Here is a 26,338-nt window from a genome sequence, read left to right as displayed (position 1 = left end):
GGGAGTAAATTCTGGAGAACCCACGAGTTCTGTTTTCTTTTCTGCATGTGCTCTTCTGTCCTCTGTGCTTTTCAGATTCAGCAGCAGTTATCAGAATATGCTTGCTGAGCTGTTTAGTACAATTTAACACGATGTGAGGCTCACAGTGACCTTGCTAAAGAATGAAAGGAAGCCACTTGGAAAGGGCTATCTTGATCCTTCAAGACTGTTAGCGGAATTTGAAGATGCTGGCTCCCCATGAACTTTCCCACCAGTGATAAGGATTCTGCAAAAGTTAGGACAGACTCATGCAGAATGTGCAGCATAATTATTTAGCCTGCTGTTTGGTTTTGCATACATATTTCTGCAGAGGCTGCAGGCAGCTGTGATGATCAATGAGCCTTTTGTGTGCCCCACGCTACTCATTATTCCAGAATTTGATTCTTTCTCTTCTGTTAGTGGAAAAAAAAAAAAAAAATTGTGGAGTTCCTAATTCTAGCGAATTCTCTTTTGGAAAGGGCTGTTCTCCAAGAAAGCCACAACTGAAATATTTGCTTTTTATCAAGTACAGATAAAATACTTGATATAGTTCCATGCTATTTTTCATGCAGGGCTTCTCCTGGAGTGGATATCAATCAATATTAAAACATAAGAACCATGTCAGATCAGTGCACACCGCTTAGAGCAGGGGTGCAGAACCTCTGGCCTGCAGAGCTTTCTGCCCTCTCCTCAGCCCCGGCTCCTCCACAAGCCCAGCCCCACCCCTACCAGGGGCTGCAGAGGATGAGGTGAGAGGAAACCCCACTGTTCTCTCCAGTCACAGATCAGAAATAACAGCAGGGATTCCCCAGCACTGCTGCTTTGCTGTGTGCAGGGCTTCCCTGACTGGGAAAGCCCACACGCAGCAAAGTCAGGGCAGAGCCAGCCATGTCCCCTTCGCTTCGCCGTTGGAGAAGTTCTTTTGAATGGGTTCCCATGCCTGGCTAGCAAGGCAACCATATCACCCGTTCTAAATTAGGCCTTTGTATGTAGTTGGGGTCTGATCCAGAGGTGCCCTGCATCCACAGGAAGGCACTTCTGTGCATGCCGGGGCGGGGGGAGGCCCTTGTTTTTGCTGGTTTCCGCTTCCTGCTGCATCCCCCCAAGCCACATTGCATGCTGTTCTAGAGGGTCCCACAACCCTCAGGAGTGGAAATTGAGGGAAAAGGTGCCATCAGGAAGGAATAGGTGAGAAAGCACCATCCCATGAGTGGAACTCAGCTCACAGAAGTTAGGTTCCCAGCCTTTGTCTCTTCTTTGTTTCAGATCCAAGCATACCTGAGATGCCACAAGCTACGTTCTGCCTACCTAGTCTCAGTGAAACAAGAAAACACAAGAGCTGTGCAGTTGGTCCAACATGTACGGCAGTTGGCTGAGGATAGCGGGGAAGATGTGGTGCAGGCTATTTGCACTCAGTGGCTTTCAGTGCACCACACCAAGCCAAGAAGCTGGCTCGCCCAAAGCTCCAAGAAATGACTACCAGCGAGGGGCATGGGGAGTAGCTGTGGGTTTGGTTTCTATAAAGGGAAGACTGCAATTGTGCAGATCAGAACAGCTTGACCTGTCTATGGCAGCAGGGGAGAAAGGAGCTGCTCAGATGCCTCTAGTGAAAGGGAAAGGACTGACTTCCTAAACTTGCCAATCATGTCCTGATGACAACCAACTACCTCTACCTCAGGGTGTATTCTCTCTCTCTCTCTCTCTCTCCCCCCCTCCCTCTACACACACACACACACACACTCTCTCTCTCTCTCTCTCTCTCTCTCTCTCTCTGTTTTAACATTTCAGTCCTGCATCAGCCATGTATTCTTTTCTTACCGTTATGACTTGTATCCTTCAGGTGTTATTTTATTAATTCAAAACTCACATCAACTTAAGTCTAACTGGAAGCTTAGCATCTTGTGATTTGATGACAAGAAATATTATCTGACTCTTATCCTGCAAAAACTTGAATTGTAGAGTAATGCACATTTTTTTCCATTCCATGTGGATGTGAGCAGTTCTGCATAGCTATTCACCCTTTAAAACCTGACGCGTCATTTTATCGGGCAGATAATGTCCATTCTTACTAACTAGTTGATGAGTGCAGTGATATGGGCACACACTCTTCTACTGAAATGGAAGTCATGGTTGACCTCATTTGTGTCTCATGAGTGCTGTGTTACAGCCACAAACATTAGTAATGCTCAGCTCATTGGATCTGGTGTCCAGAAATAGCTTAAAGCTTAAGTAGTTGGGGGGTTGGCTACATTTAGCTTCCAGGTTCTCCCACCTCCCAGATTTTGAATTCCATTAGGAATGTAAGGCTTACAAAAGCTGCTTTTGCTGTCGTTTCAGAAGTAGCCTTCCACTTTGCCCCAGGTGACAGGCTATTCTGGCTGAATGTGGTACTGATGAGCTTTTCTCTGGAGTGGGGGAGAGTAGTACCAGTTCTGCATTTTAAATTACTTTTGTTTGGGGTTAGCTGCAAACCATGCTGCACATCTCCTATTCTTTTCAAGCTTCTCTCAGAGGCATCTTTGCAGAGGAGGAAGACTAGAACTTGCTGTGTTGAAGAGCCTAGAGTGTTAGTCGGTGTTCCCCTTTTCACTGTACTTTATGCACTTTACCTGATTTGCAGCTCAAAATTCCTCAGTGGCTTATGGCCAGGATCCTTTTCTCACCAGCAAAACCTGTCCTAGACATTGCCTTGCATCATAAATATTGCAACTGATAAGTTCAAAACCTTCTGATGAACAAATGTGTTAGAGGGTAATTTCTTATCAAGAGCCTATAAGGAACAAAAAAATAAAATGTATTTGGTCAGTTTCGTGGTTTGGTTCAACTTCCACACATGCTGAAAGTTAGCATCTTAAATGATTTATGGCTGCGTCTGTCACAGATCAAAAGCTAATGCCTAAAAGTGAAAGCACAAAAGAACACTGCAAACCTTGAATTTTCTTTATTTATATATACCGCTCCATATCTAGAACAGATTTTGGAGCAGTGAACACAAGAAATATGTACAGTACATTAGTACTAAAACCTTAAACCTGGCCCAGTAGCAAACAGGCAGCCAGTGCAGTTCCCTCAGCAAAGGAGTTACATGCTGGAAAGGGGCAGCTCCCGACAACAGCCGAGCTGTTCCTTTTTGTACTAGCTCCAGCTTAAGGGCAGCCCCACACAAAGCACATTGCAATAATCCAGTCTTGAAGTTACTAGTGCCTGTACCACTGTGGCCAGGCTATCCCTGTCCAGGGGAGGCCATAGTTGGTGAACCAGCTGAAGCTGATAAAAGGCACTCTGAGCCGCCATGGCCACTTGGGCTTCCAGCAACAGTGATGGATCTAGGAGTACCCCTAAACCAAGGGGCTGATCTTTCAGAGGAGTGCAGCTTCATCCAGAACAGGCAAGGAGCCTATCCCTCAGACTAGGGAACCACTCGCCCATGGGGCTTCCGTCTTGCCAGGATTCAGTTTCAGTTTATTGGTCTCATCCAGCCCGTTACTGACTTTAGGCACTGACCCAGGACTTGCATAGCTTCTTCTGATTCAGATGTCACAGGGAGACAGAGCTGTGTGTCATCAGTATACTGATGGCACTTGGCTCCAAAGCCCCTAATGACCACTCCCGGTGGCTTCATATAGATGTTAAATAACATTGCGGACAATGTTACGGAACCCCATAGCTCAAGTGCCAAGGGGCTGAGGAATGGTTACCCAATGTTATTCTCTGAAACTGGCCCTGCAGGTAGGACCAGAACCCCTGTAACACAGTGCCTCCAATACCTATCCCACGGACTTGATTCAGGAGGATACCATGGTCAATAGTATCAAGAGATATCAAGCAAAATGAACAGGGCTGCACTCCCCCTGCCCCTTTCTCAATAAAGGTCATCCATCATGGCGACCAAGGCTGATTCAGTCCCATAACCAAGACAAAAGTCAGATTTGAACAAGTCTAGATATTCTAGATAATGAATGTTTTTATTTAGTCAAATGTACTGAGAAAGTCCAGCACTAATTCCAAACTGACGCTTCCAGTCAAAGAAACTAGATGCAGTCATACAGCCTGATGGAAGGACTGGCCATAATGTATATATGCATTTTGTGCAGATGCATCTGGCAAGTGATGTCTGCTTCTGCTTCCACATATGTGCATGAAGCTAAACGAGATTAGGATGTCTATTCTCATATTAGAAACAAGTGCATCCTGATAGTAAAATTGTATACATGAGATTCATATGAAAGCAGCCTTTCCAAGATCTTGATCAATAGAACTGTGAATTTGGTTTATCAAGTAAACATGAGATGTCTGGCCTTTAGATTTGCCATGTTTGTTTTCCTAGGAAACAACTCTCTGGGAATGCACAGCTACAGATAAGGGGCAGAACCCAACGCTGTCCTTGCATGCGCAGCCAGCACAGGTGGCCCCTATTGCTTGCAGAACAGCGACGTAGCATTTCTGGAGACAAGCCCCAAGGAGCAGAAACACTTGTTTCTGGAAGGGGCGGGGGTGTGGAGTTTGCATGAGGGAGCTCTGTTGACCAGTCCCCTTCCAGAAACGAGTGTTTCCACTTGTTTTGGGGCTTGCCTCCAGAAGCAGTAAACTGTCATTCAGCAAGCGGTGCTGGCCCTGCATGAACCAGAAACAGCGGCCAGCTCCGTTAACAGATGGACAGCACTGGATTCTGCCCAAGGGTCATCCCACAATTCAGTCCCACTGGATGCCTAACAGTTCACAGCTGACTTTCCAGAGCTGCTTTGCCGTTTCATCGTTGCGTCCTTGAGGCGATACATATGCTGGCTTACAGTCACTGTCATGTAAAAGAAAATGTTTCTATTAGGAATTTGGGACTGCATTGGTACAGTTTCAAACTCAGCAAAATAAAAATGAGGAAGAGATGAGTGGGAATGTACTAAAGTCCCCATCCCTCGGACCCTCTCACTTGCTAATGCTAGTTAACAGCACTCTAACCTCTTTCCAAATGCAGGATCTGCTTCCTACAAATGTCCAGTTGGTACAGCTGCTGAACACTCTGCTCACTGATATCTAAGCACCTCTGCAGGGTTTTATAACCTACCTTTCTAAACACCATTTGCAGATCTTAGCAGCCACTTAAGTTTTATACTATGCTGGGGTTCTTCAGCGAGCCTGATACAACAATCATGTAGAAGTAGACTTTGGGGTGCACATCTACAGATTGAGTGGGAAGCTGATGGACAGGTGTGCTGCACATATAGCTCCCAGGTATGGATCTTTAGCTTCGGTATTGGCAAGGGAACTGCAGATGTGGTACATAACACAGGGTCACTGGTGGCTTTAAAGTCAATCGGGATGGAGGTGAGGGGCTGAATACAGATTTCCAGCCCTTCTAAAGTGGCAATTGGTGTCAAATCTAATACTAACTACTGCCAGACTATTGTTGTGCGTGCTTGGGGGTCCTCCCTCCTTGGATGGTTTCTACAATTACTAGAACTACAGAAGATGTAGGCATTGCCATTAGACAAAGGAGAACTATCCAGGACCCCACATTCATTCCCAGTGCAGCTCACAATTAATAGCTAAATGACTTGGCTGAATATTTGCATTTGCCCTGGAGCCTAGGCGTAACCCAGCTTATGTTTTACACTGATGCTAAAGCAATTATAAGTAGTAGTTGTGTTCTGGTTCATCTTGTTGAGACTGCTATGCCAAGGCTATCCGAAAGCTTTTTCCAGGTCTCATGTGGTTGCTAGAACTGGCTGCAGTAGAACAGGAGTGATATTTCCTTGAGATCTGAATCAAGCCCTTGTTCTCGCCCTGTGCGCTCCAATGCCAATCCTCAAAGCTCAGCTTACCTGAAATACTTCCCACTGACTGACTCTAGTTCCTCTGCCACGGCACAATACACACTGGTCTGGGCTCCTTCTAGAGGTGTCTTCATGAAGAAAGATGCAATCTTCAGCAGATTATGCAGTATAGATGAATGACGAGTCAGTTCAGAAGCAACCGTGCCCGGATGCAGAACATTTACAGTTACACCAGTACCTACAGGAAAGGAATCACACATGCACTAGACAACATACTTAAAATGTGAACGTCAGCCTGTTCAAAAGCAAAGAGGAAGCTGCTGTTAGTCTGAATTACAATGGGCAAAACTATATTGGTTGGCACCTGGAAAATCAGAGATCACATCAAGTATTTTTCATTCATCCACATAAAATTGTGAGTGTGCATGCATGCTATAACCACGTGTTTAACAATACTTTTTACAAGCACGATCTATTGCCGTTGGACCAAGGTTGGCCATAGCTCCTTGCTGCACGTACTAGTGGAAAGCACCCCTGATGGCATGCACTACGTGGCACAATCCTAATCCTCCCTTGGAACTGTTTGGTGAGTAACGACCCTTTAGTTCAAGTGCCAAAACAAGCTTCCATCCTTCCAAAGGTGCAGTCCAATCTTATCCACATTTACTTGGATGGAAGTCCCAGTCTTCAACAGGACTGTATGCCATGCAAATGTGCAAATGACTACTGCTTTAGGGATCTTGCAACTCGCTCCAGCACCCCCTTATCTTTGTTTTTCAGCTTGACATCTGTGTTCTGTCCAAACTAGTATAAATCCAATGTTGCCATGGGGGCTAGGAGTTTGATAATGATTGGATAAAAATATGTTTGCCCGTGTCCCTTGCGACTGGAACAACTTTACACATTTAAAATTAATGTACTATAAATAAACTGGCAAAGGTGAAAACAAAAATAAGATGTTCTTTTTAAAAAGATAATCTACAATTTCTTGGAAGTTTGAGGTTAAAAAAAAAAGAGATGTAAGAGTTTTCCCTCTCTGGTGTCCTTTCGGGTCTTTCTCCTCAGCTTCACTTCCTCCTCCTCTAACTATCACCAACTGACTTTTCTTCAGCCCTTTTCCCAGCATTCTGTGCCTGTCTTTTCATTGGCCGAGCACTCTTAAGAGATCACAGGGAAAAGCATTATAACAGTGCATACACACTGTGTCACATGTTACATTACAGGCACAGTGTAGGGCATATACATTAACCTCCCCTTACCTCATTCTTCTCCCTTCTCCCTTCCCAAGCTGCCCAAAGCTCAAGCTTTGAACTTTTTCAAAGTTTCAAAATCTTCTGCATGTCTACACTGCTCAGGCTTCAGTTTAAAACAAAAATGAGCGAAAGTGGTCTGGTAGATCTCTAGTAATAAGCCTTACACTACCGTATTCTTACATAAGATGGGTTCAGATCAACTTTTGTAGTTCTGTTTTTGATCAGAGAACAGTGACACCTGGAGAGAAAGTGTTGCATGGATCCTAATCTTCTACTACATAAGTCACATGAGGTTGTTTCATGTGAGACAGTGAACAAGAGGCTCACCTTGCAGTCGTCTGGCCAACTCCCGGGTAAACAGAATATTGGCTAGCTTACTGTGACAGTATGCCAGGCCCCGATTGTAGAACTTCTCACCCTGGAGGTCGTGGAAGCGAATCCTCCCAACATGATGGGCCAATGAGGACACGTTCACTATGCGAGCTGCTGAAGATTGCTTCAGCCGCTCTATCAGCAGGAATGTTAAAAGGAAGTGCCCTAAAGAGAGAGGAATGAGACTTTAACTTTTAGTTATAATTCTGAATAGATCCAACCCTAAATACCACACTACTGAAAAATTCTGGGAATGTCTGAAAGGAGTTTCTATACCCATAATGAAGCCAACAGACTATAAAGGAAAGGCAGGGTATGGATTTTTTAAAAAATAAATCAGATGCAATTGCTCTGGTCAGCCTCTGGTCCCCACTATCACACCCATAATATTCTAATGCAGGAGCTACTGTGCCATAATTATGGTCTTTGATATTCAAGAGTTGATTTTCTTTACATGGTTCTTTACACAACAAGCAGTCTTTTCTGTTTTAAAAATGACCAAATCAAGCAAAAACCTCAACTATGCTTCACAGTTCCCTCACAACTACAAGGGCAATGAGCGTCTAACTGCTGGAATTCTGTGTGCCCTAAACTGCTGTGCCCAAATCCAGCTAAGGGGCATGTGCATGCAAAAGTAGATTCTCAAAGGCATATCTCCAAATGGATGAAGAACTGGATACTTTAAAAAGTGCTCACTATGCAGTTCCTAGTGTGTTCAAGCAGCTAGGGCTCTGCACATGCAGCCCCAGTCAGAAAACTGATGATCATGTCAATTTGCTGTTTGAAAGCGGGAGCATGACATAGGATTTAGTTCCCCCCACCACAACCCTGTGCACCACAACTCCTTACCCTGACCAGGTCTATGGCAATGGCTACATACACACAGCCACACCTGTTGAGCTTTGTCTGTAGCTGGATTGGCCAACTGCAGTTTTAAGATGAGCTTGTTAGCCAAGCATAGCCAAGCACAGTGTCTTCTAGGCAGTATATTCTGCCCCTTTGTCCTAGGCTTTTTCTCCACATTAAGATTATGATCTTCCTTATTTTACCATAGAGCTTTGACATAATACTTTTTAGATTAGCCTCTCATGCTCTTCCCACAAATTTTATGACTCTGGGGTACCTTTCTCCTTCCCTCCTGCAAAAGGAGTAAGGTATCGTAGGTTCATAAAATTTTATTGAAAACATCTGTTTAACATTCATCCAACCTGTGTCTCTGGACCTCACCAAGGTGGTTGACTCCCAGATGCATCTCAAAACCATCAGCTGTCTTGGAGTAGGGGCAAAACATAACCCCTGCATTGTTAACAAGGATATGGAGTTCTTTCTCTTCTATGAGAAATAACACACATGACACACTGTTAAAGAGGAAGCCTACAAGAAAATCCTAGGGCTGGCAAAACAGAATCTGCCCCACAACCGCCAGGTAAACTCCTTCCTTTCAGAGACTCCCATGATCCTTTTCTTCTCCACTAAGCCTGCTCTCCATTGGGCAAGGCCAAAATTCTATCCTTTCTCAGAGCAAGGCACTACATGCAACAAGTCTACATGATAACATACGCAGTAGTCATCAGTGTGTCTTGTATTTCCTGTTTCCAACAGTTTATTGCTTAGTGTCAGGTCGGATTTTCCTGATAACCACACTTAATAGACATGACATCTATCACTGTAAAAACAGGAGTGTGTGTGTGTTTGTGTACACACAGACACACACACTTACCCACAGGACTCAATATGACTTCTGAGTAAGCATGCATAGGACTGCGCTGTTAGGATTTCAGTCTTCTAACTTCCAAAGAAATATTTGTTTGCTGGGCCATGTATTCCACACACAGAAACAAAACTATCTGAAGCAAAAGTGACTCGCTTGAATTAGGGGAGGAAGAGTTGTTTACTGGGAGTGCAAGAGGATTAGTGCCTTGTTTTCTGCTCCGTTCTCTCCAGTATGAGCCAATGTATGGCTTGTACGTTGCTTTATTCCCTCTGAAATGAGCCAAAGGTCAAGAGCCTGAGGATCTTAAATGAAAGCAACAACACTGGACCAGAGTTTTATTGCTCGATTCTTCACTTTATTTTTTTAACTGATTTTTTTGACCAAAGGCACTGAGAGGAGAGGAGAGCCAATCATCTTCCACTGTGAGATCCATTTGTTTATTTCTCCTTCTGAGAGGTTATAAGAGTTGTCTATGGATAAAGGTGCTCAGAGGTGATATTGTTAACTGCCACTTTGAGAACTGTTTGCTGTATTAACTTACTTAAATTTCATTTTATTTTTTGAGTTTAAGATTCTATTTATTTTTTAGTAGTACTTGGGAGAATTTACTGACGGTTGTGTATGTGGTTCTTTTTAAAGTTACTGTTATGGGTAATTAAAAAATATGCTTGTACTTATACTTCACAAGATACTGGAATTGCCATCCCTCTTTCTAAACAAAGCAAAACTGATTGTATAATTTTGCAACAACCCAAGGCAATATAATAAAAATCAAAGCAAAACTTGTACTACATTTAATCATAGCCTTATTATGTATTCAGGTATACATCCAATCGACATAATTTCATCCAAAAGAGACACCCAAAGGATCATAATAAACAATTTGCCTCAGACAGACCTTTCAGGAAATTCTCAGCAAATTCTTGGATAGACTTGGTGTCTGCCAAATCTAACTTCATGGCAATAACTTGCTGGTTTCCTGTCTCGGTCCGGATTTCACAAGCTGCTGTTTCTGCCTTTGCCATATCTCTGCAAGCAAGGATGACTCTAGCACCTGCAATAAGGAAAAGAGGGGAATTAATTTATAATACAAATGAACTTGGAGCTGAACGACTCAGGCCTATCTTTTGAACTATAATGAGTTCTTAACAAGAGGGGCCTGCAACAAGATGTTGCAGTGTGAAGTAGTCCTGTTCAGGATGCCAGCCGGCCAGCCATACTGTCTTCCAAGATACTCCATTCCATTCCCCCTCCCCCTCCCTCAAATCAGTCAACACTCTGTGGCCACAAAGCATGTTCAGTCCTCACTGGGCTATTGGGGGTGTATCCCCTTAATTTTCTAAAAAAAAGTTTTGTATTTCTGTAAACCTCAAGCCTCTTGATCTCTCCCTCGTGTGTGTGTGTGTGTGTGTGTGTGTGTGTGGTGCCATTTTGGCTACATAAGGATCCACACTTCAAGAATGAGTTTGCTATTAGTATATAGGGCATTTGATTCCTTTCTTCGCTAGAGTTTGCTTTCCATCTGTACAACTTGAGCTATGTAGAAATGGATAGGGAGGAATCTGAAGTACAGCCACATCTACTTGCTGGGTCTCTAGCCATGTTTATAAATGGCTGTGGACCCAGCACTTACCTGGCTGCTCCAAATTACTCGTACAGTAACAGTTGCCAAAACTGGCCAGAGATACTGAAATGCTCACAGAGTAGAGCCAAAGTCTATGAGAAGGCTACAGCAACAGGACTTTATCAGAAAAAAAAACCACTTTATTCCACGGTTTCTCAGCCCAAGACTGGTTGAGCTTAATGGAGAAGGGATATAATATTTACTCGTAGGAAAGACCGCAGTGTAGACAAATGCTTTAAAAAAGAGAGAGTATTGCACTAATGAACTGCCAGGGCTGGTGCTGCAGAGCTGCCGTCAAGCGACTCAGTCAGGCAAGCACAAGGTCAGGCCTGATCACGTAGGCAGACTGGATGAGGAGAAGGAAGGCAAGCCAGCCAATGAGGAGGGAGTGCTGGGTAAAGATTTACTGGCTCAGGTCAGACTCCATTGTCCTGTTGTGCAGGTCGATGATAGCTGAGTCAGCGAAAAGCAGGCTAGCTGCTCCCTTTCCTGGCACAATGCCATTGTGGCACAGAAAGAAAGGGCACTTCACTCTGGCTGCTAGAGTCCCCAGTTTGGGTGAAGAGCCCTTACAGGGACACCCACACATGGTGGTGGAAAACCAAGTCCACATGCAATGCCAGAAACAGAATTACCACAAAAGCCCCATCCAGCATAGCTAATGGTCAGGGATTCTGGGAGGTGAAGTCAAAAACATCTGGAGGGCACAAGGTTGGCTACCTTGGATTGACAATATAGCTAAAAGGCAAATGGACATGTAAGTTTTTGCTCTAACATTTTGAACACCTTACAAAAAGGTAACAAAAGTGAAATCTAATCACCCTTTGCTAACAACACTCTTGATTACATTCAGAAAGAAGAAGCAACAAGGGCCTTGCTTCAGTGTAGATCAGCCCTCCCCAACCTTGTGTCCTCCAGAAGTGTTGAACTGCAACTCCCATAATTCCTAGCCATTGACCATGCTGGCTGGGAATTATGGGAGTTGCAGTCCAACACAGGTGGTAGTCACCTAGTCGGGGAAGGCTGGTACAGATGCTGGCTTTTTGTCAGATTCCTTCTATAGGTCTTAATGAAGACTTTTTCCAGGAGGAAACTGCTGATGGATGGCATAAACAACTTGCCTCTTCCTGCAAGGTCTTTGGCAGTTTCCTTCCCTATGCCGCCGTTGGCCCCTGTGATCACTACAACCTTCCCATTCAACTTAGCTGTAGACTTGCATATTCCTCCTGCAATATACTTCCTATAAAAATAAGACGCATTGGTAAGTCATAGTTTCAAGTACTAAGGTAAATAGTTACTACATCCATATGTTAAATACACTAGTCTGGGGCTGGCCGCTTCGCTCACTCATGTGCTAGAACCCAAGCAAATGGGTGTTGTACCTTAACAACACTAACTCCCAAAATGGAAGTGACTCTGAACAAATTTATCTCCATAAGTCTTCCCCAAACCCATCAGATAGGTTATTACCTTTATAGATCCCAAGCAGAAAGCTCCAAAATGTTGGGGAGAAGGAAGGAAGATGGGGAGGGAAGCCTTTATGCTTAGCAGGCACCTATGGGAATTACACAAAATGCTCTCCACAATTTTTCACAGGTTTCAGCTTATAACAGCTTATTGTACAAGTAATGAACAAAAGGGAGAAGGCCAGAGACCACCTAGAGGCAATCTGAATCCACCAGTTCCAGTATGAGAGGACATGGTTTTAAATTCAGTCCTCACTTGTGGCACGTACAATTCTATGCCTTATCCTTTCTCATATGAATTCAAGCCAGTCCTCGGGTTCAGAATTAAGGGGAAAGATACTGGGACACTTCATATTTTTCATATTCTTCTCACTCAGTGTTTTCTCACCATATTTCCAGGCCATGATTTCAGCATTTCCTCGAAACCTGTGCTTTACTTATGGTAGTCGCCCATCGCTCGCACACAGCGCCACATCTCTGTAATGCAATCCTATACCACTAGGGCATACAAGTATATCACAGCCATGTGGATAGGATCCATTGAGTGGGAAGGACCCATCTTACCAGCTGCACTCAGGTGGCTGTGATGTTTACACATGTACACACTAGTGCTTGGGACCATATCATATCAAAGTGGATCCCCATAACATTGTTTGCATGCAGGGTACCCAAATTTGCCATCTTATGTTTGTTCAGCCTTGTTACCTCCATTCCTTCTCAGTATTCCTGATAAACGTGCCCCTTATTTGGTTCCTCTTCCCCACACAGGGTGGTGTGGGGGTTATTAATTACCAGTTTCCTCTATTTCCCCCTCTTCTATAGAGAAACATCCCTCTTTCACACTAAGAAAAGATAATGAGATTAATCCAGTAATCAATACCCCCCACCCCACACACAGGGAATAAGAACCAAATAATTATAGAGCAATTAAGTAATTAATTATGTTTAATTAATTACTTAATGATTATTAATTATTAATAATTAATAATCATACCAGTAATTACTGGTATGAGTAATACCCAGTTGTACTGAACTGGAGTAATTCAAGAAAGCTACAAGGAGAAATCTTCCAACTAAAGTTAGAAGAAATATTTGCTGAATGGGACTCCGTATAATATTTACTCAGAAGTTTATTGCCCATGAAGATTGGTACTAATAGATAATATAGCATTATACCAAGTGCTGCATGAAACTCCAGTTTTAATTCCACTGCCATCTGATTGCAGAACAGCAGTGCGTAAGCAACACTAAGAAGGATCCAATGGTGGAAACAGCAACTTTATTATTATTACTACTACTACTACTACTATTACTGAACCAGCTGGTTGGTGGAGGGTGTTTTTAAAGCAAAGTTTTATCTCCACAATGATCACCTTGACGCTAGACCAATTTCAATAAGTTCACAGAAGTACAGTACAAAAATTTCGAAAGGATTAGTTTGCACTTTATAGAGAAAGAGAAACAAATTATTGATAATAATTTATATGGAACTTTATATGGAAATAATTACCACAACAAGTCTATGATAGAATACAGAGCTGAAGAAATGAAGGACGGCTCGGAACACTGAGAGAGAAGATCGCGCAGGTTATACACGGCCAGTCGAATTGGTATTAACAGTGTATTTCTACTGGAGTATCGCTTGTTATCTATTGAAGTATCACTCGTCCCCAAACAGGTTATTTTTTACAATATATTTTAAAAGTTTAGACCTGAAAATTAAGAGGCAGTGGAAGTCTCACACACTAATTAAGAATAGCTCCTGGATAGGCTCCTTCTCTTCTGAGACTTTCAAGCGCCTCCTAATCTGTTCACTGGTTCAGGGAATTACACAAACTAGCACCAAAAGAGACCTTGCAAGTCTTTCATTTGTACTTCAGTGTCCGGCAAAAAATCTTCCTCACCCTGTATGTTCTAGTTACAGCAAGCTTTCCTGCCGCAGTGCCTCAGCCATAGTATGTGAATTTCAGTTGAATTTCTGCTGTCAAAGGCACAAAGGTCTCCTTAAGCAGAAACGTGTCCGCCACGCCAGCCCTTCCTCAGCCTGCTTTTGAACCGGCTGAAGTTACCCCTGACCATACGTATGTCTGCTACCGATTGCGCCACCCACTCATCCCCCGCGAAAACCGTAAGAAAGGGCCACGACGGGGAAGAGACAAGGCAAAGCACTGCCAACCCAGGTATCGCCGGAACAGTCGGAGAAGGAGGGGACGGGGTGGGATCAGTGGAGGCTGGCGGCTCCGATTCGGTGCGGCCGTGCTTCCGTTCTGGGCTTCAGTCAGGCCCGGCCGGAGCGCCAGAGGAGCTTTCCGAGGTGATGCCCCCCCCGATGGCTCCTTTGGCGTTCCGGCTGGGTCCAGCTAAAACCCAGAACGGAAGCACGGCCGCACCGACTTAAGCAGGTTACCGCAGCGCCACCGGCCAGGAAGGAAAGCCGAGCTCCCCGCCGCGACGCCTTCTGCGAGAGGCTCGTTTCACGCGAGGCACGAGCCAGCCGCGCAGGAGCCTCGGCGGCCCCGCGAGCCAGACCAAGCGCCGCGCCGCGAACCTGATGTAAGGCGCTGCCACGAAGACCCAAAGAGGGGCCGCCGCGGACAGGGCCAGCACGGGCCCCAGCAGGCCGAGCGCCGCCGCGGACAGGGCCAGCACGGGCCCCAGCAGGCCGAGCATCGCCGCGCCTCCAGCGTCCCTTCCCGCAGGAGGAGTTTCTCGGCGCGCCCCGAGCCCGGAGAGGCGCCGCGAAGCAGGGCGCCCCGCCGCGGCACGGCAGCTGAGGGGGCCACTCGGGAGGTAAGCGCCGGGGAGCCGCCCGCTCCGGCTTCCGGCGGAGAGGCCAGTGCGGACCGAGGAAGGAGGCGCACTCGGTAGTCATGAGAATGTAGACTGACGACGCGATGGCCGCAGACGAGACTCCTGCGTCGCTTTCGGCGACGGCGTTCTTCGTCCTCCACCAGGAGGAAGTCGCACCTGCCCGTGGGAAACAATTCCTGGGAAATCACTGGGAGAAGTCGGCGTTCTCGCGATCGGGCCGCAGCATCCCCCTCACGCCAAAACGTGGAAAGTCACGCTCTGTATAACCCGGGTGCTACAGCCTGCGGGAAATGTGTGGGGTTTTGAAATCAGTTGTTACGTCAAAATTGTTCTAGTAATTAAAATGCAGATACATAGTTATTTCCCCTGTATTGTTAGGGATGGTGGTTGCTGTCTGCCGTTCAACAGCCCTGCGATGTCGTCCCTTGTTATCCCCATACATTGCAGGACGGAGCTGAGAGAGAGTGGTTTATGACAGATTTGCGATGTCTTTATTATCCCCTTAGTCCACCCCCTTTTTGTCAGCGACTGAGTGGTTTGGTTTTGTTTTTAATTCAAACCAGACAAAGTACGCCTCAAGCAAAGCTCACTCAAGTTATATTGCATCCAGAAGCCTTCCCAGCCCCAAGGCAGCTCTGCCTTGCACCCAGAAGCCTTGGCTTCCATCGATCAGTTTGAATCTGTACTGTGCTTTTGCCCCTACCAAAGCAAAATTTTGTTCCAGATCTGTGATCCTTCACTCTTAATGGTTTGACATTTCTAAAGTTCTCCCCAACATAAAATTCTCACCATAGACCTTTCCAAAATGAGAACAGAACTGTTGAACATATTGGTTACGAGACAGCGCTGGGTTTGCCGTTGTCCAGTAGTATACAGTGCAGTACTTTAGAATAGAAAACAGAACAGTTTTGTACTCAACATTTTACGTCATCTCCCTCTCATTCAGAGCACAGCAGCCAGTTCTATTTTGCACAATAGCATTTGCTTCCTGTTGTTGTTCAGTCGTTCAGTCGTGTCCGACTCTTCGTGACCCCATGGACCATAGCACGCCAGGCCTTCCTGTCCTGCGCTCTCTCCCGGAGCGTGCTCAAGTTCATATTCATTGCATCCGTGATGCTATCTAGCCATCTCATCCTCTGCCGTCCCCTTCTCCTTTTGCCTTCAGTCTTTCCCAGCATCAGGGTCTTTTCCAGGGAGTTTTCTCTTCGCATTAGGTGGCCAAAATATTTCAGCTTCAGCTTCAGTATCTGTCCTTCCAATGAGCAGTCAGGGTTGATTTCCTTTAGGATGGACTGATTTGACCTCCTTGCAGTCCAGGGCACTCGTAAGAGACTTCTCCAGCACCACAGTTCGAAAGCATCAATTCTTCGGCGCTCAGCCTTCCTTATAGTCCAGCTCTCACAGCCATACATTACTACTGGGAAAACCATAGCTTTGATTAGACGGACCTTTGTCGGCAAGGTGATGTCTCTGCTTCTTACTATGCTGTCTAGGTTGGCCATAGCTTTCCTCCCAAGGAGCAAGTGTCTTTTAATTTCATGGCTACAGTCACCGTCTGCGGTGATCTTGGAGCCCAAGAAAGTAAAATCTGTCACTGCTTCCATTTCTTCCCCTTCTATATGCCAGGAAGTGATAGGGCCAGATGACATGATCTTAGTTTTTTTAATGTTGAGTTTCAAACCAGCTTTTGCACTCTCCTCTTTCACCCTCAACAAGAGGCTCTTGAGATCCTCTTCGCTTTCTGCCATTAGAGTGGTATCGTCTGCATATCGGAGGTTGTTGATAATTCTCCCGGCAATCTTAATTCCGACCTGTGATTCATCCAACCCGGCATTTCTCATGATGTACTCTGCATATAAGTTAAATAAGCAGGGTGACAATATGCAGCCTTGTCGTACTCCTTTCCCAATTTGGAACCAATCGGTTGTTCCATCTCTGGTTCTTACTGTTGCTTCTTGACCCTCGTACAGGTTTCTCAGGAGACAGGTAAGGTGGTCTGGTACTCCCATCACTTTCAGAATTTGCCACAGTTTGTTGTGATCCACACAATCAAAGGCTTTAGCGTAGTCAATGAAGCAGAAATAGACGTTTTTCTGGAATTCTCTTGCTTTCTCCATGATGCAGCGAATGTTGGCGATTTGATCTCTAGTTCCTCTGCCTCTTCGAAACCCAGCTTGTACTTCCGGTAGTTCTCGGTTCGCATACTGCTGAAGCCTAGCTTGTAGGATTTTGAGCATCACCTTGCTGGCATGTGAAATGAGCGCAATTGTGCGGTAGTTTGAACACTCTTTGGCGTTGCCCTTCTTTGGAATTGGAATGTAAACTGACCTTTTCCAGTCTTGTGGCCACTGTTGAGTGTTCCACATTTGTTGGCATATTGAATGCAGCACTTTAACAGCATCATCTTTTAGGATTTTAAATAGCTCGGCTGGAATAATCTCCGCTAGCTTTGTTGTTACTAATGCTTCCTCAGGCCCACTTGACTTCACTCTCCAGGATGTCCGGCTCAAGTTCAGTGACCGCACTATCATGGCTATCAGGGACATTCAGATCTTTCCTGTATAGTTCTTCTGTGTATTCTTGCCACCTCTTCTTAATCTCATCTGCTTCTGTTAGGTCCCTGCCTTCTTTGTCCTTTATCATGCCCGTCTTTGCACAAAACGTTCCCTTGAGATCTCCAATTTTCTTGAAGAGATCTCTAGTCTTTCCCATTCTGTGGTTTTCCTCGATTTCTTTGCATTGTTCATTTAAGAAGGCCTTCTTGTCTCTCCTTGCTCTTCTCTGGAACTCTGCATTCAGTTGGGTAGATCTTCCCCTTTCTCCTTTGCTTTTCGCTTCCCTTCTTTCGTGAGCTACTTGTAAAGCCTCATCAGACAGCCACTTGGCTTTCTTGCATTTCTTTTTCTTTGGGACGGATTTCGTTGCTGCCTCCTGAACAATGTTACGGACCTCCGTCCATAGTTCCTCAGGCACTCTGTCTATCAGGTCTAATCCCTGAAATCTATTCCTCACCTCCACTGTATATTCATCAGGGATACGATTTAGGTCATACCTGAAAAGTTTAGTGGTTTTCCCTACGTTCTTCAATTTCAGCCGAAATTTTGCAAGAAGCAGCTCATGATCTGAGCCACAGTCAGCTCCAGGTCTTGTTTTTACTGACTGTATGGAGCTTCTCCATCTTTGGCTGCAAAGGACATAATCAATCTGATTTCGATATTGACCATCTGGTGACGTCCATGTGTAGAGTCACCTCTTGTGCTGTTGGAAAAGAGTGTTTGCTATGATCAGCGTGTTCTCTTGGCAAAACTCTATTAGCTTTTGTCCTGCTTCATTTTGTACACCAAGGCCATGCCTGCCTGTTATCCCGGTGATTTCTTGACTTCCTACTTTAGCATTCCAATCCCCTATGATGAAGAGGACATCTTTTTTTGGTGTTAGTTCTAGAAGGTGTTGTAGGTCTTCATAGAACCGATCAACCTCAGCTTCTTCGGTCTCAGTGGTTGGGGCATAGACTTGAATTACTGTGATGTTGAATGGTTTGCCTTGGATTCGTACTGAGATCATTCTATCATTTTAAGATTGTACCCCAGTACTGCTTTTCCCACCCTTTTGTTGACTATGAGTGCTACTCCATTTCTTCTAAGGGATTCTTGCCCACAATAGTAGATATGATGGTCACCTGAATTAAATTCGCCCATGCCTGTCCATTTGAGTTCGCTGATTTCCAAGATGTCGATGTTCAATCTTGCCATCTCATGTTTGACCACCTCCAGCTTACCTTGATTCATTGATCTGACATTCCAGGTTCCTAAACAATATTGTTTTTTACAGCATTGGATTTTCTTTTCACCGCCAGACACATCCACAGCTGAGTGTCCTTTCGGGTTTGGCCCAGCCGCTTCACTCTTTCTGGCGCTACTTGGAAATACCCTCTGCTCTTCCCCAGTAGCATATTGGACACCTTCCGACCTGAGGGGCTCATCTTCCGGCGTCATCTCTTTTAGCCTTGTGATACGTTCCATGGGGTTTTCTTGGCAAGAATACTGGAGTGGGTTGCCATTTCTTTCTCCAGTGGACCACATTTTGTCAGAACTCTCCGCCATGACCTGTCCGTCTTGGGTGGCCCTGCACGGCATAGCTTATGGCTTCACTGAGTTACGCAAGCCCCTTCGCCACAACAAGGCAGTCCTGGTGAGTATTAACTCACCATTTTAATTTGTGTGGAAAGTTGTCACTCTGCTGGAGAAATTGCTCAGGTCCAACTCAAATACACCTTTACAGAGTAACCCTACCTTAGTGTGCGGAGGAATATTCCATGGGGAAGCAACCGCTACATCCCATGTCTTGCCATTTTGCTGCAGCTAGGATAGGATGTGCCGGGAGTGGGGGTGGTGTCCTTTTCCCCTCCCGCTGACTGCAATGGGAGGGAAATGGAGCATGTCAGGACAACGCGGCTTTGGAGGATCCATGCCCACCCACAACATTCCCAGATGTTTGCCACATTGCTGGTGAATCCATTCGTCAGAAATATCTACGCTGGCAGAGCTTTCTGCAGGGGAACCTCCAGTTGTATGTCACCTGCCTGGCAGGCCTCCCTTTCTGCCAGCAGTGGGGCACATATGCCACGTCTGCTGGGTTTCAACCACCCCTAATCAAGAAGTAATATACTTCCACATGTCACTAAGTTGCAACTTTGATTACAAAAACATTTTGGAGGAGGGAAAGGGTTAATCTCCACCTTCTCCAGTATCTATAGACTTATAGATGCCTGAATTTGAATTTGAATTTCTTTACAGTATCCAACTTCCACTTTGAATTTGCTTTGCTCTTGATTCCTTCAGCCTTGCTTGTGGAGCTGTTACTGAACTACTGGTTCAGTTAGTATGTCGCTGCTATTTCGTGTCAATGGTATAAGAATTCCAGTTTAGCAAATGAATGCTGATAAAGATATATCCAACCAACATGTCACATATTTTTAGGTTTCCTGTGTTCCTTGTTCATAGAGTTTTACTCTCTGGGTGTAGGGATTGGGCCCAGCACCTCTGCAGGCACACGCCAAGAAGACATGGGAACGGATTGGGAGGGGGAAGGTGCAGTTGAAGTGCCAAACTGGCAGGTGGCTGAGAATAACAGTGGCAGAGGGGAGCTGCAGTTTAATCATTGGGTAGCAGCCAGCCGGGGCCTGTGAAACACTGGGAATGCAGGATCCTAATGAGGCGGCGGAGGGGCTGGCAATAAGAGACTCGAGGGTGAGCTGTTTCATAAGAAGGGAGGAGCAACATGAGGCGCTCCAAGATGCTGGCAGCCAGAGACATTACTGTCCGGAAGGACCCGCCTTGAGGGCAGGACTTGGTTAGACCTCTCAGCTTGTGAAGGGACTGCTGTGGGGGCCACCGACAGTTTCCTTGTCTCTCTTTCATAGCGCTTAGGGAAGTCAGAGAAATCTGCAACGGAACCAAATGAGTTCAGATTTTTATGAATTTGACCTGTGGATTCTGCAGTGAGCCAGCTTTTCCTCTGTTGGGCAGATTCCGCAGACTTGAGGACCATTTTTCTAACCTTCAGGAATGTTTTTTCAAATTTTACTGTAGAAAAATAGACATTTTTTTAAAAAACTGCCCCCAAATACACAATTCTCCCATAGGCTAAAGCACGAAAATGCGAATTTTGGGCAAAATTTGTGCATGTTTGTATGTGCGAATTTGCACAAATTTGGAAACTAAAAATAATCTGAGTCTGTCAGTGGGCGGACGATGAAATGAAAGGTGCCTGGCAATCCACAAAACACAGACAAAACTAATTTTACACAGTCCATACATCCCTAACAATGCTGTAAACTGCAACTTGTGTAGGTCTTTATTATGCAAAGTGGGCTGGTGGAGGCTGCTGCTGATTTCCACATGTAGGCTAAGGCAATGCTGATCTGTCTTTATCTGCATAGCAAAAGTGTTTGACTAGCAACGCAATACCACTCCTGTGACTACAAAAGAAGCCAGGAGCTAGGCACTTGACCCTGGGGAATGTTTGTTGCCTGATGAATGAAGGGCGTGTTAGTTTTCCAGGTGCAGGAATACTTCTGAGGCAGGGATGCTTCCGAGGCCTTGAGAGGATGGCATGATCCAACCACTGGGTACGCCTGTGTGCTGTAAGTACTCATAAAGTCTCCTTGTAAGCAAACCTGGATCTGGCTTATCACTATCTCGGCACCTCGGTGGCGAGAACTTGGCCATGTTGAAGCATCTTTTTTGCAGGCATATTTTATTTATTTATTTTCTTTATTATTAAATTTATTAATCGCCCATCTGGCTGGTCACCCAGCCACTCTGGGCGATGTACAGCATACAATAAAACAGTTTAAAACAATAAAATTCTACAGTAAAAACATTTTCTAAAATACCCTAACCCACCCCAAATGCCTGCCTGAACAACCACGTTTTTAATGCATGACGGAAGCTTATTAAAGAAGGGGCATGGCGGAGTTCCCTAGGGAGGGAGTTCCACAGAGTGGGGGCCACCACAGAAAAGGCCCTCTCCCTCGTCCCCACCAGTCTAGCTGTCCTGGCTGATGGGACAGAGAGAAGGCCATTCGAGGCTGATCTTGTTAAGCGGCCTATCTGGTGCTGCTGGAGGCGCTCCTTAAGATAGGCTGGGCCAGAACCGTATAGGGTTTTAAAGGTCAAAACCAACACCTTGAATTTGGCCCGGAAAACAACTGGTAACCAGTGCAACTCCTTCAGCACTGGAGTGATGTGATCTCGCCGGCGGCTGCCTTTAATCAGGCGAGCCGCCGCGTTCTATATAATATCACATTGTTGGCTCATATTCAGCTTGTGATCTACAACAATTCCAAGATCCTTCTTGCTTGTAGTGTTGTTGAGTCACGTATCCCCCATCTTTTAACTGTGCATTTGGTTTCTTTTTCCTAGGTACAGAACTTGGCATTCATCCCGATTAAATTTCATTCTATTGTTTTCTGCCAAGCGCTCCAGTCTATCAAGATCACCTTGAATTTTGTTTCTGTCTTCCAAAGTATTAGCTATCCCATCTAATTTTGTGTCATCTGCAAATTTGATCAGCATTCCCTGCATCTCCTCCTCCAAGTCATTAATAAAAATGTTGAAGAGCACTGGGCCCAGGACTGAGCCCTGTGGTACCCCGCTCGTTACCTCTCCTCAGCTGGAGAAGATCCCATTGATAAGCACTCTTTGAGTCCGATTCTGTAGCCAACTGTGGATCCACCTGGCGGTTGTTTCATCTAGCCCACTTTGAGCTAGTTTGCTCATCAGGATATCATGGGGCACTTTGCCGAAAGCTTTGCTGAAGTCGAGGTATGTTATGTCCACAGCATTCCCACAGTCCACAAGGGCTTGATCAAAAAATAGATCAGATTCGTCTGGCAGTATTTGTTCTTGACAAATCCATGTTGGCTTTGAGTAATCACTGTGTTGTTTTCAAGGTGCTTACAGATGGATTGCTTTATCATCTGCTCCAGAATTTTCCCAGGGACTGATGTCAGACTGACTGGTCTGTAGTTCCCAGGTTCCTCCATTTTACCCTTTTTGAAGATAGGGAAACATTAGCCCTCCTCCAGTCATCTGGCACTTCACCCGTCCTCCATGAATTCTCAAAAGTAATAGACAGTGGCTCTGGGAGTTCTTCTGCCAGTTCCTTTATTCCTCTAGGGTGCAGTTCATCTGGCCCTGGAGATCTGAACTCATTCAAAGTAATTAGGTGTTCCTTGACCATATGCCTATCAATCTCAAGCTGCAATCCTGCCCCTTCAGCCTGTTCTTCGCCTTTGTCAGGGGGGTCATAGGCCCTCTTTCGGGAGAAGACTGAGCCAAAGTAGGAATTGAGCACTTCTGCCTTTTCTTTGTCATCTGTTATCATTTTGCCACCCTTATTTAATAGCTGAACCACCATTTCTTTCCTCTGTCTTTTACTATGCATGTATCCTTTTGAGTTTAAATGCTTATCTTTAATGTTCTGCATGTTAATGTATGACTCCATTTCCCCAGATGTATGTATAGCTCTGATTCCCCTAATGAGTGATTTTAATTCGTTTTAAATTCTTCTTTAATAAATCAAAGAATTGCTTTCAAAGACCTTGTTGTGGCCTCTGACCCTCTCAACTTTAGGGGGTATCAGGTTTTCCTAAGCGCCCAGAGTTCAATGCCAAAGGATCCCTCAGGTATGTGTTTACAATACATGTATGTGATATGCATGTCCATGTAAATTAAAGCATACTTCGTAATAGGCGAGCCTTTTTGTCTCTAACCAGCCTCCTCCACTACCAGCACTCCCATCTCTCAGACAGACACTGGACTCTGGGTCAAGGGTGCCCTCTGGGCTGCAGTACTGGCAGGACAAGCTGTTAGCTAAAGATGGTGCACTGACCTCACAAGCCAATGGAAACACACCAGACTATATAAGCCCTTCTATCCATGCTAGTTCCTCAGTTTGAGCAGCCATGCAGAGTCCCTGATCTCGCCTGGATAGTCCGGGATCTGGCCACCAGTCTGCCTGTGCCCACGTCTCCTGCCTCTGGCCTTTGGTTCTCCTTTGCCTCAGCGGTGCCTGGCCTCCATCTATGGCCACATCCCCTGCCCCAAGCCCATTTGACCCTTGCCTACCTGTGTCAGATTCAACCCCCAGCTGCGCCCTCTCATAGAGTTTAAGACCATGGGTTTGATTTGATTCTGCCTGAGCTTAGGGCTGCAATTAGGCTTGAAAACACGCAGTCAAGGCCGGCCAGAGTTAGGCAGGCTTGGGCGCCTGCCAAGGGCCCACCCTTGGGGCTCCCTGAAGTTGCTCCTCTTCTTCACCATTGCATTCTGCTTGCTCACCTGCCTCTCACTCTGGCCCAGGTGACAGCAGTGGTGAGGAGGAGCAGTAAATACCACTGCCTACTTGCTCACTGGCTCTCTGTCTGTCAAGCAAGCAAGTTGTAGCAATGAGGAGAAAGAAGATGAGGAGCAATAGCAGCTAATGAGAATGGTGGTGAGAAGGTAGACTTACTTGGGGGGGGCACTGAGGGTGTCTTGCCCAAGAGGCCCCTCAAAAACCTGCATGCAATCTTTATCCAGTAGATTATTGGGCCTAGGCACTTTGGTTTCTGTATACCCAGGTCTTGCTACACATTATATGCACTGCCCGTAGGCTAGGCAAGCTAAGACAAGCATGGTGAAGCTCAGCCAGACTTGTGTGAGGGAGCGTGCAGCGATGAGCCCACTGTCCGCTGGCTGCATGTACATACCACAGAAATGCATATGAAAAGGGCTTGTGTTTTGTTTAGATCAGGGGTGGGCAACTTGTGGTCCTCCAAATGTTTTGGTCTACAAGTCCCATGACGCCTCACTATTGGCTATGCTGGTTAGGCCTGATGAGAATTGTAAGCCAAAACGTCTGGAGGGCCACAAGTTGCCCACCCCTGGTTTAGAAGCTCCTGATGTAGCTGTGCTGTTCTTGTATAGCTTTTTAATTATACTTTAATTTTAATCATTCCAAAGAGCGATTCCTCTATGTCTGCTCGATGTGCAAACTCCTCACAACTCAGCCTGCAGCACATGCCCATGCCCAAGCAGATATTTGAAGTTGTAGCTGGAATCAGAGCTGTTATATTGGGCCGCTTTCTTTTAATACATCATTTGTCACCTAAATATTGCCTTTGGGATCTCATGCGGGTACCTGTGAGCCTTGTTACAGCATCTTTTACCTAGATGTGCCCCATGCCTTTGAGTTCTCATCTGTCTGCCAATTGCAGGCCACAAATCCAAACCCACCAGAAATACTCTCCGCTCACTGACTCCAGTTCCTCTGCCACTGCACAGTGCACAGTAGTTTGGGCGCCTTCTTGTGCTGTCTTCCACATGAAACTAGATATAGTGTGCACAATTCTCAAACCATATGAATGACACACTATTTCTGTATGAACTAGACCAGGATGTAAGGCGTTGACAGTAACTCCAGTGCCTAGAAAAAGAAAACGGAACGTGCAGGATATACCGTGAGTGAGCAATCACAAGTGCACAATAAGCCTCGTGTATGAAGGCTGTTAAACATGCTGGCATTTGGGGGTCTTTGGGCCTTGTCCCTTTTTGCTTTGGCACTGCCCATCACTGGAAGGTGGTCTCTGAAAGCTTCTCTGAAACAGAATTCGGCCTGTGGGTTGAAAAAGGTTCTGCACCCCTAGTCTAATTCCCCTTTAATGCCATTCAAGTTTGTGGCCATCACTACATCTTGTGGTAGTGAATTCAATAGTTTACCTATGTCTTGCATAAAGAAATATTTCCTTTTATTCGTCCTGAATCTCCCACCATTTTCAGCTTTGTAAGATGACCCCGAGTTCTCGTATTATGAGAGAGGGAGAAAAATGTCTCTATCATGCCTCCCCTCATCAACTTTTCTCTAGGCTAAGCAGGGTTGGTGTTGGAGAACCCCAGGGCATTGGTCCTGGGAGACTTCACCATTCACACCAAGGCAGCCTTGAGCCAGCTCAGGACTTCATGGCCTCCATGACAACCATGGGGCTGTCTCAATTTGTCACTGGGCCAACGCATAGGGCAGGGCATACTCTCTGTTCAGTCTTTGCCCCTGGACATGAGGGGGGTGGTCCGGACATGGCGGGGGGGGGGAATTGAAGTTGCTCCATCAGACCACTATGTGGTGAAGTTTGGGCTTTCAGCGCCAGTCTCCTGCTGCTGGGGTGGGGGACCCATTAAGATGGTCCATCTCTGGTGCCTTATGGACTCCGATGGATTCCTGAATACGCTGGGGGAATTCCTAGTAGCCAGAGCCAGCGATCCTGTCCTAGTCACACTATGGAATGGTGGGACACGATGGGCTGTTGACACGATCGCTCTGGAGTGCCCTGTCTGGGGCTGTGGAGCCCGAGGTGCTCCCTCCTCCTCTGGTCAGCTCTGGGCAATGAATCAGGCTGGGAGACAGCTAGAGCATGAGTCGCATTGTGAGGCTGGCCGAACTCGCGTGAGAGCGCATAATCATGCCTACTGTGCAGCGCTGCAGGCAGCAAAGGAGGCTTCTGCTTGGTTTTGCTACCCTTTCAAGATCCCCAACCTTTTTGCACCCATGGGCACATTTGGGAATTTGAGAAAGTTCTGTGGGCACCAACACAAAATGCTTAATCAGTGGATCACCACTTTGGTCTCTGCCTATCACAGCTATAGATCTTAGGCTGCATCTTATGCAGTAAAAGCTGTTGTTTCATGTCTATTGGACACCACAACACCTCTTCCATAAGGGAAGTTATTATTTCAATAAAATAATAGTCTAATTTGGCTCATTGCCAG

At 45.7% G+C, this 26,338-nt stretch overlaps 2 protein-coding genes and 1 long non-coding RNA gene across 16 annotated transcripts in view; 2 read left to right on the top strand and 1 right to left on the bottom strand.

The window, feature by feature from the left end:
* The window catches only part of LOC146357484 (zinc finger FYVE domain-containing protein 26-like), a 68,656-nt gene extending 65,833 nt beyond the window's left edge, over positions 1-2,823 (top strand). For all 10 annotated transcript variants that reach the window (XR_014789955.1, XR_014789958.1, XM_084848608.1 and 7 more), the window contains one exon: positions 1,285-2,823. Coding sequence is in view for 8 of the 10 variants with exons in the window: in XM_084848608.1 (XP_084704734.1) it covers positions 1,285-1,494 (210 nt within the window). In the remaining 2 variants the exon portion in view is untranslated. The remainder of the gene's footprint in view (positions 1-1,284) is intronic.
* On the bottom strand, positions 2,614-15,044 carry LOC146357483 (retinol dehydrogenase 12-like). Of its 4 annotated transcripts, none has more exons than XR_014789962.1 (8): positions 14,767-15,044; positions 11,874-11,992; positions 10,027-10,182; positions 8,642-8,746; positions 7,370-7,579; positions 5,838-6,027; positions 4,575-4,813; positions 2,614-4,497 (listed from the first exon to the last, which is right to left on the bottom strand). XR_014789962.1 is itself a non-coding variant. In XM_084848726.1 (8 exons), exons 1-7 carry the CDS (start codon positions 14,886-14,888, stop codon positions 4,711-4,713), a joined length of 1,005 nt encoding a protein of 334 aa, XP_084704852.1. In that variant the 5' UTR covers positions 14,889-15,044; the 3' UTR covers positions 2,614-4,396; positions 4,708-4,710. The 4 variants fall into 4 exon arrangements, 2 of the variants coding, with proteins under 2 accessions (XP_084704852.1, XP_084704835.1); XR_014789959.1 differs by having other exon boundaries at positions 2,614-4,490; XM_084848726.1 differs by having other exon boundaries at positions 2,614-4,396; positions 4,708-4,813.
* On the top strand, positions 14,340-23,124 carry LOC146357482 (uncharacterized). Of its 2 annotated transcripts, none has more exons than XR_014789982.1 (4): positions 14,340-14,398; positions 18,886-19,220; positions 21,084-21,174; positions 21,956-23,124. It is a non-coding gene; the product is annotated as an uncharacterized LOC146357482 (long non-coding RNA). The 2 variants fall into 2 exon arrangements; XR_014789979.1 differs by having other exon boundaries at positions 14,390-15,272.
* Positions 23,125-26,338: the final 3,214 nt, after the last annotated feature.

The sequence above is a fragment of the Heloderma suspectum genome, chromosome 1 (genome assembly GCF_057233095.1).
Source record: "Heloderma suspectum isolate Gila_16-S chromosome 1, 16-S_ref, whole genome shotgun sequence".
Taxonomy (NCBI): Eukaryota; Metazoa; Chordata; class Lepidosauria; order Squamata; family Helodermatidae; genus Heloderma; species Heloderma suspectum.
The sequence above is the reverse complement of the archived record's forward strand: the minus strand, read 5'-3'. Positions and strand labels throughout refer to the sequence as shown.